At 38.8% G+C, this 14,269-nt stretch overlaps 1 protein-coding gene across 13 annotated transcripts in view; it reads right to left on the reverse strand.

Annotated features, from left to right (window-relative positions):
• The window catches only part of RIC8B (RIC8 guanine nucleotide exchange factor B), a 90,767-nt gene extending 76,759 nt beyond the window's left edge, over positions 1-14,008 (reverse strand). For 9 of the 13 annotated variants that reach the window (XR_001517143.2, XR_003047085.1, XR_001517142.2 and 6 more), the window contains exons 1-2: positions 13,430-14,008; positions 5,534-5,581 (exon numbers count right to left, since the gene is read on the reverse strand). Coding sequence is in view for 2 of the 13 variants with exons in the window: in XM_015591548.2 (XP_015447034.1) it covers positions 5,534-5,581; positions 13,430-13,513 (132 nt within the window). In the remaining 11 variants the exon portion in view is untranslated. The remainder of the gene's footprint in view (positions 1-5,533; positions 5,582-13,429) is intronic. The other 4 variants (XR_001517144.2, XR_003047086.1, XM_015591548.2 and 1 more) reach the window with 2 other exon arrangements.
• Between the last annotated feature and the right edge of the window lie 261 nt (positions 14,009-14,269).

Here is a 14,269-nt window from a genome sequence, read left to right on the forward strand (position 1 = left end):
AGAGCTATTCTGTTCTTTCTCCCTACATTTAGTCCTTCAATACCTTAAAATGGAGTCTGAAATGAAGTTTAAATTGTTTTATTTTGAACTACTGTGAGGCATTCATCCTGGCCTTTGATACAGTTCAGCCTTTCTAGTCAGGATTTATGCCAGATCCCAGCTGGATGGGAACTTTAAAAAAGCTGGATGGGAACTTTAAAAAGTAAAAGGTATAGAATGCTTTTGGGAGTGAGTGAGTGAGTGAGTGAGTGAGTGAGTGAGTGTGTGTGTGTGTGTGTGTGTGTATGTGTAAGAGATCAAGATATTAAAAATGATTATCTTTAAAGTTACTGGTTTCTAAATGAGAACTGTAGTTGCGCCATGTATCAAAGTATTCCCTAATGTAAAGACATCAAATAAAATTTGAATCAAATTTGCAAGGCATACGAAGCTCAAGATATTAAAAATGATTATCTTTAAAGTTACTGGTTTCTAAATGAGAACTATAGTTGCGCCATGTATCAAAGTATTCCCTAATGTAAAGACATCAAATAAAATTTGAATCAAATTTGCAAGGCATACGAAGCTCATTTGTTTTATTGAAAATTGGCATTTAACAATTTTTCAAATTACTAAAATAAGTGAAAGGGCCTTTAGAACAAACATCCATGCCTCAAGTTATTCCTAAGCATGGCTCCACAGTGTAAGATTGACATTTCTATGCTGTCACATTTTCCTTGGGGAAATTTAATATGAAAATTTACCCATTCATTTTCTACAGTCCACGATGGCAATCCTCCATATGCACCTGTAGCTGAGAAAGTGCCAAACCAAACACCATAGGCAAATAGCCAATTAGGAAATAAAACCTAACACAGGACCTGGCATACAGCAATTACTGAAAAACATTTGTGGACTATAGAGATCTACTAAAATGCCAAGTCTGGGGAAAAAGTTTAAAAAAAGAAATATTTCAAATGGTTGAATGGAACTTTGTGTTCATATAATTTCACTCCATAAACTGGCTCCACAGGTAATACTATTTCTAAATCTAAAAATATCCTTTTATGTTCCTCCAAAAGGAATATGTAAGATAATCGAGAAGTTTCGATTTTAGAGAAAATAATTTTAAAAAAAGTATTGGTCTTTGCTTATAATACCTCCAATCACACTATTATAAGAATATGTAACATGTATGTTATATATTATATAATTATTATATCCTTTATCATTATCGTCTACTATAAAAGTTTAAAATACAGAAAGAAAAATACCACTCACAGCAATAAATTCAGATTTATTGAATCTGAATTTCACCATTTAGTGAATTTCTTTGTAGTTATTTGTCTTAGTACAGTTTTTATTAGCTTTACATGATTGTGATCATACTGTATGAATACTTCTGTGTCCTGCTTTTTCAGTAAACATGAGATGTGCTTGATTCTGCTATATAGTTAAGAGAATTTTAAAGTCAACACCAAACGATATGTTCAAGTCACAGGAATTCTAGCCTCCACTCACTAAGTTACCTTCATTCAACAGGTGTTTATTGTAGTTGCCTATTTTGTGCCACATGCAGTGCTGGGAGATGAAAATACAAAGAGAAGTGAGAGTTGTTATCCTCAAAGAATTCTCGACTTAGCAATTATCCTCTGCCTTCATAGAAATATGGGATTATCTATGTGAATTTGAAGGTAATAAAATACATGCTTGAAATTGGGCTATTTTTAACTTCATTCTTTTGAGAAAAATGGCCATACATAAAGATTTATCTCAGACAGTAACTGAAGTCCTCCACATTTGATGTAATTGTATTCTTATCTTACAGGTGAAAGAGCTACAATTCCTTTGCTCATTTTATGACATTTATTTTTCAAAATTAATTGCAGTTATGAAGTACTTGGTCTTCAGATCAGTTGTGTTTTAGAAACCAATATAAGAGCTTTCATTTCAAGATGTAAATTTTCAGATTATTCATCATACCTCCTCCCACCCTATATATTTGCATGATATATTTGTTTATGTGCTGGTAGATAATCATAGCCTACCAATTTAGATAGAGGATGTAAATCGAATGCTTCAATAAGCACAGGTGCCTAAATCCAAATCTACAATGATCCACATGTACCTAAAACTATTTGCATATATGTACAAACATTAGCAGTTGTATCTGACATGACTTTATCTGGAAAGATTTAAGCACTCCTTGTTGGTACTTCCCTTCGCTATCTTCCATTTTAAGACTAGTTGCCTAAATGGTGTCTCGAGGTATGAAACGAGATAAAACAAGGTACTGAGTCATAATTTCAAACCTTCTGAAATATACCTCAAGTGGTAATGAGTGGGAGCAGTGAAGGAGCTGCACATAATAGTCTGAAAATGTTCCCTGAGGCTCCAGCACTTACTAGTTATATGAGTATTAGCAAGTTGTCATTAATGTGATCCTCAGTTTTCTTATCAATAAAATAGGGATAGTGGCATTCTTGCCATACTTACAGTATTAGTTATTACTGTTGCAAAGCAAATCTTTGAAAAAATGCAAAACACTACATAAGTATTAGGAATTAGGTCTAAGGATCATTAATTTATAACCATTTCCTAAAAAGCTCAGTATAATTTTTATTTTTTGAAAGGCTTTGTTTCCTTACATTTATTTCTAAGTTGTCACAAAGATTTTACATAAGAAAGGTGTGTTTTTACCTTTAGTTTATAGAAAGGGGTGCTGTAGTTACTAAGGAGCTACTGAAAGAAGGCTCCAGAGACATGTTTAGGAAAGAGAAAAAGAGAACTAGGGTAGCAGAACAAATTAGACAGTAATTTGAGTTCCTCTTGTTTTCAAACTAGGTTTAATGCAGAGATATGTCTACTATTCCATGTTTCTCTACATCGAGAACTTAAAGAAACTGTCAGGATGTAGATCCTTTAGAGTAGTCCAATAGTTTTGATTTCAAAGCCTTTTTAAAGCCTTAGGCATGAAAGAGTCACTAATGGTTTTAACCCCTGGAGACTGAAATGGTTTTGTTTGCCATTGTTTTTCCATTAATGAAGATTACCTAGCTAGGTCCCTAATGACATTTGTTTGTAGCAGAACCCTCAGGAAACAGAAATCTGCACATTATAACCGAAAATAACACCAGTACAGTAGTTACTGTCTCTGACGATCTAAAAGGCAAAGACAATACTTTAAAAACGTTAGGTTTTGCAACTAACATATAGGAAATACACATGCTTTATTAATAACTGTATGGGAAAATCTTCTCCCTCAACTGAAACTTATATGGAGTGAGGGAATCTGTCTTCATGTATTTAATTTGACCAGTAAAAGTACTACTAAAATTCTAGTGTCAGATTCTCAAGGCACCATGAATCTACAGAGGTACCATGGATTCTCCCAACTAAAGAAACAGCAGCTGCCTTCCTAGCCTGAATACCTAGCAAGGGTATGTCAAAAATATGCTCTTGTTAACTCCATGCTTTTTTTTCTCTCTCTCATTAGCACATAATGGTCTGTCCCTCTCCCTTCACCACATCATAGTATTCTATTATGCAGATGTCCCCTAGTTTCTTCAAATACCCCCTACTTGCTGGACACTTGGTTGTTTCCAATCTTTGCTATCAAGTACAACGCTTCAGCAAATAACTTTCTTTACTTGGGTTCAATCTATCCACAAAAGATTTCTAAAAGTGACAATGCTTGGTCAAAGGACAAAATGCATCTATAATTTTGGTAGATACTGCCAGTTTCTGTTCCACAGGAATTGTGCTATTTTGCACTCCCACCAAATGTGTGCTTGTTTCCTGAAGGCTATTTATAAAAATACACATTCTTGGATCCCACCCCCTAAATTCTGACTCAGTAGACTAGAGGTTAGGCCTGAGCAGGCCTATCTTAAAAAAGCTCCCTCAAATGCACATTTCTGGTTGGAACCCCTGCTCTAAAAAGTAGTCTAGTCTTGTTTACACTGCTAAAATCCAAAAGAAAATCAGAGTTAAATCTTTAACCTCCAGAGTTTATACTCTATGTCACTCATTCAATAGATACTTTTTCAGTGTTCTTTATGTGCTGGGCACTCTAGATGTGGAGGACATCAATAACATTATCTGTCATTAGGGAGTTTGCAGGGTCTCACGATGAGAGCCACAGATATATAATTAAGAGACAATGTATAAGCATAGAGTTAGAGATTTACATAGAATTTTATGGGAATATTGAAAAGGGCTACTTTACTCTAACAGGCATACTAAAGGAAGCTTCTTGAAGGAGATAATCCTGGAGCTGAGTAGGATTAACCCGGTGAAAAGAGGAAGATGTATACAAGAAGAAAAAGGCATTCTAAATAGAAAACAATATAAGCAAAGGTAGAAAATAAGAAACAGAAGAGATGTATATGTGTATGTAACCGGAAACATTTCATATCGCTAGAGGATAAAATATAAGGGAGAGAAGAGCTGCATAAATAAGCAGAGATCAGGTCACTAAGCATCTAGGATGTCATGTTAAGAAGTTTGAATCTTACAGGCCAAAAAAAGTCACCCAAGGGTTTTAAAGGCTGGGAGCGACGTGGTTAGATTGTTGTTCTAGATTCATGGACAAGGGACTGGAAGGGCATATAACTGGAAAAAGAAAGAACAGTTAGGAAACTGGTGAAGTAATCCAGATGGAGGCCTGAATTAGGGCAGGGGTTAAGAAGAGAGTGGAATGAAAAAAAATCACAAGGTAAAGTAAGCGGAATGCAGACATTAGATGTTGGTATGGACGTGAACAGAAGGATGATTTCAAGGTATTATCAAACCACTACTAGGAGAGCACTAGATGTTTTTAAAGCTATTTTTCCAGCAGCAGTGATAGGTTTACACTAATTCAGTCATGCTTTCTTACCTGGTCTTGGCATTTGAGGCCAGGGATAGATAAATGGGGCTCAACACACAGACAAAACTGGTGAGCTTCTCCGTTAGCAGCATGCTCTAATCAACTAAGTAAAGCAACCATAGGCAACCCAAGAGGCAAACACAACATTGAATGATCATATCTCTGATGCACCCTCTTTAAAACTCCTCTATTGGTGAGTCTCTTGACTCCGTTTTCCTCTATGCCCATGAAGTCAGTGACCTAGACTATTGTTGACAACAAAACTGTCAGCATAGGGAAGGACATGTGGCTAAGGGGCAGCAGCATTAACAGCTGCTTTCCCAAAACTTATTCCAAAGCCAAGTTTCACAATATTAGCAAAGCACTGTGGGCAGCCTGCAGTCCTGCTTTCAAATGAAGTCGATCTCTGACAGTGAGAAGATATAGGGAGAGAGTCCCCTCTGAACCGTTCTCATTGCCTTGATTTATCCAAGTGTAATGGTCCAGTGGAGATGAAGCAGAAGGGTGTTGTGTGTAATTCATACTAAACCTGGCACATGTCTTTATTCTTTAGAGTTCCTAAAAAACAAGCTGAAGGAAAACCGAAAACTAAATAACCATCACATAAAAACAACTCCACTGTTTAGAAAGTCCATGAATGAAACACATATACACACACACGTACACAGTAACACCAAGTCTTACCTTTCTTTTATCTTCATCTGTTGGTTCAAATTTGAAAGTAGCCCTATGCTGAGGGGGGAAAAAAGGGAAACAATGTCATTTTAAATACACAGATTTTTAATTTTGGCTATGTTTAAAACTATATAATGTCTCCATAAAAAATGTTGCCTTCTCATAGCATATCTCACTATTACTATTAAAGAGATAGGCATATGAACAAATAATTTTTAGTATGAAACGTCTATAGCAGAAATACATACCAAGGAGCACAGAGTACCAAGTCACTAACTCTGCCCAGAGAAATCTGGAATGCTTTGCATGCAGTACAGAGAATTTGAACTGGACTTTGTGAGAGGAATAGTTTTCCAAGAGGCAAATGAAAGCAATATAGAAACAGAAAGGCTCAGATGTGTGAAACAGTATGATGTATTTATGAAATAAGCAGCTCTATCTTAGGGGATGTTAGGGGATGGGAGAAGAGTGAAAAAAGATGATGGAAAAGTAGATTGGAAAGAGATTTGGAAGGGCCTTCCAATGCTGCTGAGGCATTTGTACTTTCTGTTTTATATATTCAATAAGAAATCATCAGAGAATTGTAGATAGGGAAGTGATTTGATAGACTAGTATTTCAGGAAAATATTCTGTAAGAACGAGGGTTTAAATCATGGATCCATCACTTACTAGTCAGTTGAACAAGTAACAAATTCTCCATAACTGGATTTCTTATGTGAAGAGAGGGAGTACCTAGTTCACAGAACTACTGTTAGGGTTAAAACAACTAAGATATATAATGTACCATCTCAGTGCCCGGAATATAATAAACAATCAGTAAATATTAGGGTTATAATGATGGTGGTGCCAATGATATTGAAGAAAAAATAATTGGAAGAGAAGAGACTATCATGACCCTCCTAAAATGACTGGCAACACTATATTTTCCACTCTGTAGCTGTAACAGGTGATGGAGTAAGTTGACTTGTCCACTGTCAGAGAAAGAGTGATGGTACACAAAAAATAAAGCACAACATTCTCCTCTCAAGTTTTATTCAGGAGAACCAAGTGCTCTTATGAATCCTAAGCTTTCTTTAAAAAAAAAAATCTCCACCTTTCCTTTGTATTTCTCTCACTGGCCACACTAACAAACATTTATTGGCAACCCACCAGGAGTTGAGCACATGAAGTACTAAAGATATCATCATTACAGGTAGTTCTGCATTGAAGGCTTTGTAAAAGAAGCAATTTTTGAAATTAAATGAGATGAAGAAACATTGACCAAGCAGTAGTTCTGAATCTAAGAAATGGTCAGAAGGAAGACTTAGAGGTATAAGAGAAGGGCCGTTTGAGGAAGCCTAAGAGAGACGGCTTCACATATGGCTTGGACAACAATGAAAATGGATGATGTCAGGTGATAAGGGCTTGGATTTTAAAATTTATACCTGAGCTGGCAGATGGGTGACAGGAAACCAGGGGAAGACTCTGAGGGGAATGTGACTAAGTAGAGCATTCTGGAAGAATATTTTGGGCAGTAGCTTATAGACTAGATTAATGGAGAGTAAGGCTGAGGACATAAAGCTCTCTGAGATATGAGCATCAATAATCCAAGGATGATATTGCTGGCAGCAGTATAAACTGAGACAAACTTTAAAAGGGAAAGTAATTTGGCAACACATATTGGAAACCATAAAAATATTCACATGCTTTGACCCAGAACTTCTATTTCTAGTAATTTATCCTAATGAAATCATCCAGAGGAGAGACAAATTATATATGTAAGCATATTTGCTGCACTGTTCTCTAATATAGAAGAAGAAAAGAGACATCTGAATATCCAACAACAGGAGACTGATGAAATAAATTGCTGGGCATCCACCTGACAGAATATTACATTACAATGAAAAATAAAAAATGGTTAAAAAGCTCTTTACATGGAAAATTACGATGGCATCAAATGGAAAGAGTAAAACATCAAATTATATGTCCATGTCTATGATCAAAGTACCTACCTAAATATATGGATGCATTCAAAGTCTTGAGCATTAAAATGCAAATAAAAAGCAACTATATGGGGGAGGTAGAAATTCTGGTGATTTCTCTGACAAAACTCATTGCTGGAAAATTATTTTTATAATTAAAAGGGAAATTAAAAAAATAAAAAATAAGTGAATGAATGAATGAACAAGAAAAGAAAGAACAAGTTGTAAATCTGAAGGCTATAACTTGAGAATTTATAGATCTGAGGTTTAGTAAAAACAGTATTAGATAAAAGATGAAGAAGCATCAGACATCAGGCTAACCTTGTAAACTGAAGCTTAGTAAAAGTCTAATGCAAACGAGAATAAATAATTGCACTTAGAAACCAACAAAGCTTATTTTTTACCATTTTATGTGAATTCCATAAATTATCTGGAATAAATGTACCTAGTTGCCAATATAATGGTTCTTCTAAATTTTTTGGCATTTATGGTAAGGCAACAGAAATCTTGGAAAGACTCTCATTAAGTTATAAAAATATCTTTTAAACCGTTTCTGCTTAAAATTAATCTTTTAAGGTGATAATTTAGACTAGCACCAAGGACTAATTTTTCTGTTACTTTTCCTTTTCACATCCTCACCAACATTTATTTTCTGGGTTTTCTTTTTTGCATTTTATTTTATTTTATTATTAGTTTCCAGTTTTCTGTTGTTTTTTAAATGCAAGGCTGATCCTGCCATAAAACTAAAACATGGAAGAAAGAGAGAGAGACAGAGAGAGAGAGAGAAGAAAGGAAGAAAAGCTTTCGGAAGCCTTGTCTAACTAGCATGAGGGATTAATTAGAAAATATACCAGTATGTGAGGCAATACAAGTTGAATTTCGAATGTGTCAATCTAGCCAGCTCAGACCGCTAAGACTGCTTAGCTCCAAGGATCTTAGCTTCTCCATGGCTAACTTCTTTCACCCTTTAACCTTTAACTCTTATTCATCCCCCTTTCTAAGGTTGAAAGGGGAAGGAGAACTAGCATTTCTGGCTATAAATGCCTTTCTAGAACTATTAACCAAGAGTCAACTACCTCACCTTCTTCATATGCTTAATTCACAGACAAACAGGAGCAACAAGTCAAATATAAACTAAAGAGTAAAACCACTATTAAATTTAGAGACCAAGTAAGGTAGGAACAGCTCAGTGACATATAACTCATTAGGACTCCCCTCTGTAGGTTTTATATCCTATGAATAGGCTCTAAATAGATCAGGGTCAGGATTCAGACATCACTGGGTTTGAGTCCAGTCCTGCTACTTAACAAAAGCGTGACCTTGGTCAAGTTACTCAACTTTACTACCTGTCAGTGTTTCCTTATCTTTATGTACAGCACCTTTGCGCACAGCAGGTGTTCAATAAGTGGTCACTATTATTATTATTACATGGCCTATGATGTGGCCAAATACTGAACTATTAGAGAACTAGGAGTTATTTCATAGATTTCCAAAGATAATCAAATGGTACTAATACCAAGTAATTACCTGTGTGTGTGTGTGTGTTGGGCTATGTTTCACGAATAGATTACTTCTAGAACTAAACGCCAGGAACTGAAATTATATAACCTAATTTGGAAATAAGAACAAGGTATAACAAAGGAACAGATCATTAAAAATGCTCCACTGCAAAAATCTGTGAAATAACCTCAGAGTCAGAACTCAATGTGGAAAGCAAAAAGTCCTCTTACATGGCATGGGGTATTTATATATCCTACTCAAATGTGGAGGCTATATTTACAGAATCATCTCAATATCAGGTTCCTATCAATCAGGTTCTTCTAGCACATAAATGAAGACCTCAGTGCTATCAGTGTGGTTTTCCTCTCTCATGAGGACTATTCTTGGAGACCTACCTACTTGTATCTTAAATAACGTTTACCTTTCATTTGGCCATAAACTTGCCATCCTTCCAACATGGAATCCTGCTGGAGCTTGCTATGGGTAGCATATGCTTAGGTGGCCATCTCTCTGGTTATCATCATAGTTGATGACTCTAGGCCTCAGTTTCTTCACCTATTAACTGAGGGGGTTGGACCCAATTATCTCTGAGGTTCTTTCTAGTCTAAATATCCACGATTCAGGTAACTGTGATACTACTGTGCACCATGGGGCCCTTGATCAGTTTGTCGTTGATAATCATAATGATGGCAACCAAACTCTCTACTAAATCTGTTATCAGAACAGGCCCTAAAGGAGAAGGAGCTTGGACAGCCTAGACTAGAATGATACTTCCCATAATCAATAGCTCATTCTATAACCAGAGTGGAGGTGATTAGGGTCCAACAGGAGTCAAAGGAAGTAGTGTATTGGTGCTGAAACACCTTTCTCTTCTGTGCTCAGAAACGCAGAAGTGATGGGGTGAAGGCAACGTGGCCTTGCAAAGAGCCCTGGATATGGAATCTGAAGACTAGGTCTGCCACTTCTAGCTATGTGCTCTTGAGCCCGTAGATAGTCATTTGTCTTTCTGAATCTCAATTTCCTAATCCCCCAAAAGGAGAATACTTCCATCTCCCTCATAAGTTTTAATATAAGAGAATTATATGTGATGACATGTGAAAGCCGTTAGGATAATACAGAGTACATAGCAGGCACTCGATCTATGTTAACGGGTGAACTGGGAAGAGTGAAAAAGAACCACTCTTCCTCTCCTTTTTAATATTTTCCTATGCTGAGTCAACCTGTATTATGTCCTTGAGAAACAGACAAGTTTTGTTTTTTTCTGGGATAAATAGTTCTTCCTTCTCCCCAAGATAACAAGGATCAGTGAATAAAGCAAGAAAGCTGGGAAATTAGTCTCCGAAACATTCAGCAGAAATTAAATGTTGTTACCTGGAGCCAGACAGGTAACTGTTGCTCTAAATGTGGTACGAGGTATTTTGCTACCCATCAGAAAGTGCAGACGTCAAGGAAAAAGAGAAAGAATGGAGTATAATCCTTTTTTTTTTTTAAATCAGGCTATGTCAATTCAGTGGTACATGTTTAATTCCCACTTTTTTTGTTCAAAAACAGATGGGTTCTTCCTCAGTGCTAGGCACTATTCTAAGTGTTTTACACATACAACTCCTTTGATCCTGACAACAAACCTACGATGTAGGTACTATTATTGCCCGTTTCACAGATGAGGAAACTGAGACACAGCAAAGTCAAGTGACTCATACTAGGACACACGGAGGGCAAACTGAGGCAGTCCAGGCAGTCGGACTCCAGCACCCGTGCTCTGGTCACGGGACCTCTTGAGTACTTTGATCATTAGAATATAACTCACTGAGTCAATGCCTCCAGGTGTATTGTGCTCAGTGTTTGGCATTATATTTCAGTTAATTTAAGCCTCGGAATAACTTAGGTGATATTAGTCCTATTTTACAGATAAGGAAACTGAGACTCAAGCTTCAAATAACTTACGATAGTCATGAAGCTAATAATAAATGACAGATGTGAACCAATGTTTATCTGACTTCAAATTCTACCTTCTTTCCACTATTCCTTTCGACGACTGGCGTCATTAGAGAAATAAGGTAGCACAAAGAAATTCCTCTCCCAAACAATGAACCAATCGTTCTCTCTCTACATCATTCATTTCTCTTCTTGGTTAGATTCCTCAGTGCCCCATAATCACCTCTTACTCTGAACATTTCTGAAATCAATTTTTCCAGATAAGAAAAATGAAGCACACCGTATCCAGTTACTTTTTCAGGGTTTCAGACTCTGATTTAATTCCACCTTCTCATTCTTATTGCCAGACAATTGCGATCATACTTTCCGTTCCTATTCATCTGTTTCTCTCGCTTTGAGGGGCAAAGCCCCAAAGCCAACAAGAAACTAAGCTATTTTCTCTGTACTCTGGCCTTACTATAATCAGCATTAAACATGAGAGCTCTTTTCTGATAGAGACGACTGACTTGGTTTGGATCAAGTCAGAGCATTCTCAGGTTTGGCCCAAAACATCCAAGTGTTAGGGAAGATTCCCAAACACTTCAGGAATACTACCTTAAACAATGCACACTGGGTATTACAACTTTAAAAACATTCCCGTTGTGAAAGCGGAGCTGGAGATATCTAGAACTCAAGCTGACAGCAGTTGGCCAGCAGTGGAAAGTGGAAACCAACCTAGAGGGAAATCAAGGAAAGGAAGAGATAAATTGGAGGAAGCAAATCTGGAGTTCTAATTAGTTTAGCCATGAAGGGAAGGAGAAATAGTGAAGGTAATAAGGGTCAGTTGGAGGTTTTTCCTCCTCCCTTCAATTCCTCTTTATTGCTGGATATCTGGCATATAGCAAGTGCTAAATAAATACTACTTGATTCAACATAATGCCAAGGTTTCTGTTGTATTTCTTTCTTTTGAAAATCAGTTTGCAGGTGCCTCAAATCTTTTTTGGAAAACAGTTACAAATCAAGTAAAATGAATATAATCTCCACAATATGTAGACCTATGCATCAAATGAACTCCTAAATTAGGCAGATAAGCAAGAGTAAAGCACATCAGAAAGAGAAGAGGCTAATATATGAATAGAATCGAATCCATGCATTTTCCCAAAGAAAGCAGTGTAGTCTTGTAGAAACAGCAGTCAGCCTAGATTCAAATCTCAGCCACATTGCTGAATGGCTGTATAGACTTGGGCAACATTATCCTAAATTTTATCATTTGTAAAATAGAGAATACCACCGCTTTCCTCATGGAGTTGTTGGGAAGATTAAATGGAAATGAAAGTGTCTTATTTTTGGATCTTCTCCATCCACCCAGAGCAAAAATGGCATACTAGCAGTTCAATAATACAAAGTGTAGAATGTGCAGGGGTAGGCACATAGCAAACGCAGAAGGGAAAATTGTGAATGGAAGCAAATGAAAGAAAGATGTTATATCTAGGGTGAGACTTGGTGCTGGGTGTGTTTTCACAGAGGGAGTAGTCAGTCATTTCTATAAAGCAGTCTTCTAAATGGAAGAATAAAGGTGTGGTGTGCTGCCTTTTGAAGTGAGCATGTAAAATTCCTGGAAGAAAAAGTAGTGGAGAGCTAACGGTCCTAGAAGAGAGATTCAGAAAAGTGGCTGGGATTTATAACAAGATACCTTTTTAATGCAGAATCGTACATTGGAAAAAACAATAAATGATTTGAAAAGCTAGGCTGGAATCCCAGCTCACAAGTATGACCTTGGGCAAGTTACTTAACCAATTGAGACTCTCAATTGCAAAACACAGATAAAACCTCATAAGACTGTTGTCAAGATTAAATGAGATAACGGATGGGAAAGCTGTTAATGCGATACAAATAATAGGTATTTTTAGGACTTAGATTCTCCCCCCACTTATAACATAGTAATTCCATGACCTTGGCATGATTTCAGTTCTTAGTGCCTCCGTTTTCTCACCTATAAAATGGGGAGGATGACACCATCTACCCTATAAGTGCTCTGAGAATCAAGTGACACCATATATGAGACATAGCGCCTTGAAAACTGTACAGTGCTATAGGTATATAAAGAATTGCCACCGTGGCTGATATATTTTACGCATGTCACAGGCCGTGTTTGTGTACAGAAGCAAGTATTTTTATGCCATACAGGTGAGGAAGCCTCGAGTGCATTTATGCATCCAAGACTGGGGCACAGAGCACACACGAACACCTACGGATTCCGGGGGTGTGACTTGCGCGTTTGGGAGGAGGACCGTAGGACAAGCTGCTGGGCCGGAATCAGAGGAGTGGGCGCCAAAGTGGGGGCAGGGGGATGCAGGATGCATGGATCGGAAAGGCTGGGGGCACAAACACGCATGCCCAAGCCGGAAACGTTTTCGGGGGAGAGCAGTGCGCATCCCCGGAATGACGGGGGTGGGGAGAGATGCGCTGTGCAAGTCCGGAGGGCGGCCCGGGGGTGCTATACCCCTAGCCCGGGGCCAGGGCTCTTTACCTTATCGCTGTAATCCCTCAGGACCCGTTCGATAGCCCCCGCCTCGCCGGCCCGGACGATGTAGAGGGCGCGCTCCTCATCCATGGCCGCAGGTGCGGGGGAGCCGCGGCCGCTCTGCGCGCCCAAGCCGCTGCCTCCAGGTAAACGCCTCGCGCCCCCGCTCGCTCGCTCCTTCTCAGCTTCCTTCCTTCCCTCCTTCCCTCCCTCCCTCCTGCCTCTAACCCGCCAGCCTCCGCCCGGGCAGGCCCGACGTCACCGCCCCTCAACTTTCACCCCGCGACGTCACCGGTCCCCCAGCAACCGGTGCCTCGCGGCCGCCCCCGGCAAGGCCCAGGACTTGATAGAGGCTTGCCGAGCGGCCTGAGGCGGGGTCAGACCCAAGGTCCTGCTTGCTCTCCTGCCTCTCCTTCCCTCGGATTAGAGTCCAGCCTTTTAAGTGGGCTTTCACAGACAGAACTGTTCTCTCCTGACTCTCCTCTGTGAATCATTCTTCTCAGCTGACGAAAACGACCCGCTTCTGCCCCGCCCCTCTAAGAGACAGTTCGCTAAATGGACTACAGTTCCCCGCGTGCAATGGAGTCACCCCATTATTCCATCTAATTTGCTGGAGTGCCGAATGGCATGCCGGGATTCGTAGTCATCCAGCGGGAAAGACTTCCCTTCAAAGGCATGCTGGGAGCTGTGGTCCTGCGAGGGCCGGAAACGGGAGTCGGGCCGCCCCTGAGGCCAGCGGCCAGGAGACCGTTAGGGGGAGGGTTAAAGCGACGGCCCTGCCTCCTTTTTGTTCCTTACGGAGCTGACTGTCCTGTTGGAGCCTTGGCTGGTTATACTGGTTGATAG

The sequence above is a fragment of the Pteropus alecto genome, unplaced genomic scaffold (assembly GCF_000325575.1).
Source record: "Pteropus alecto unplaced genomic scaffold, ASM32557v1 scaffold94, whole genome shotgun sequence".
NCBI lineage: Eukaryota > Metazoa > Chordata > Mammalia > Chiroptera > Pteropodidae > Pteropus > Pteropus alecto.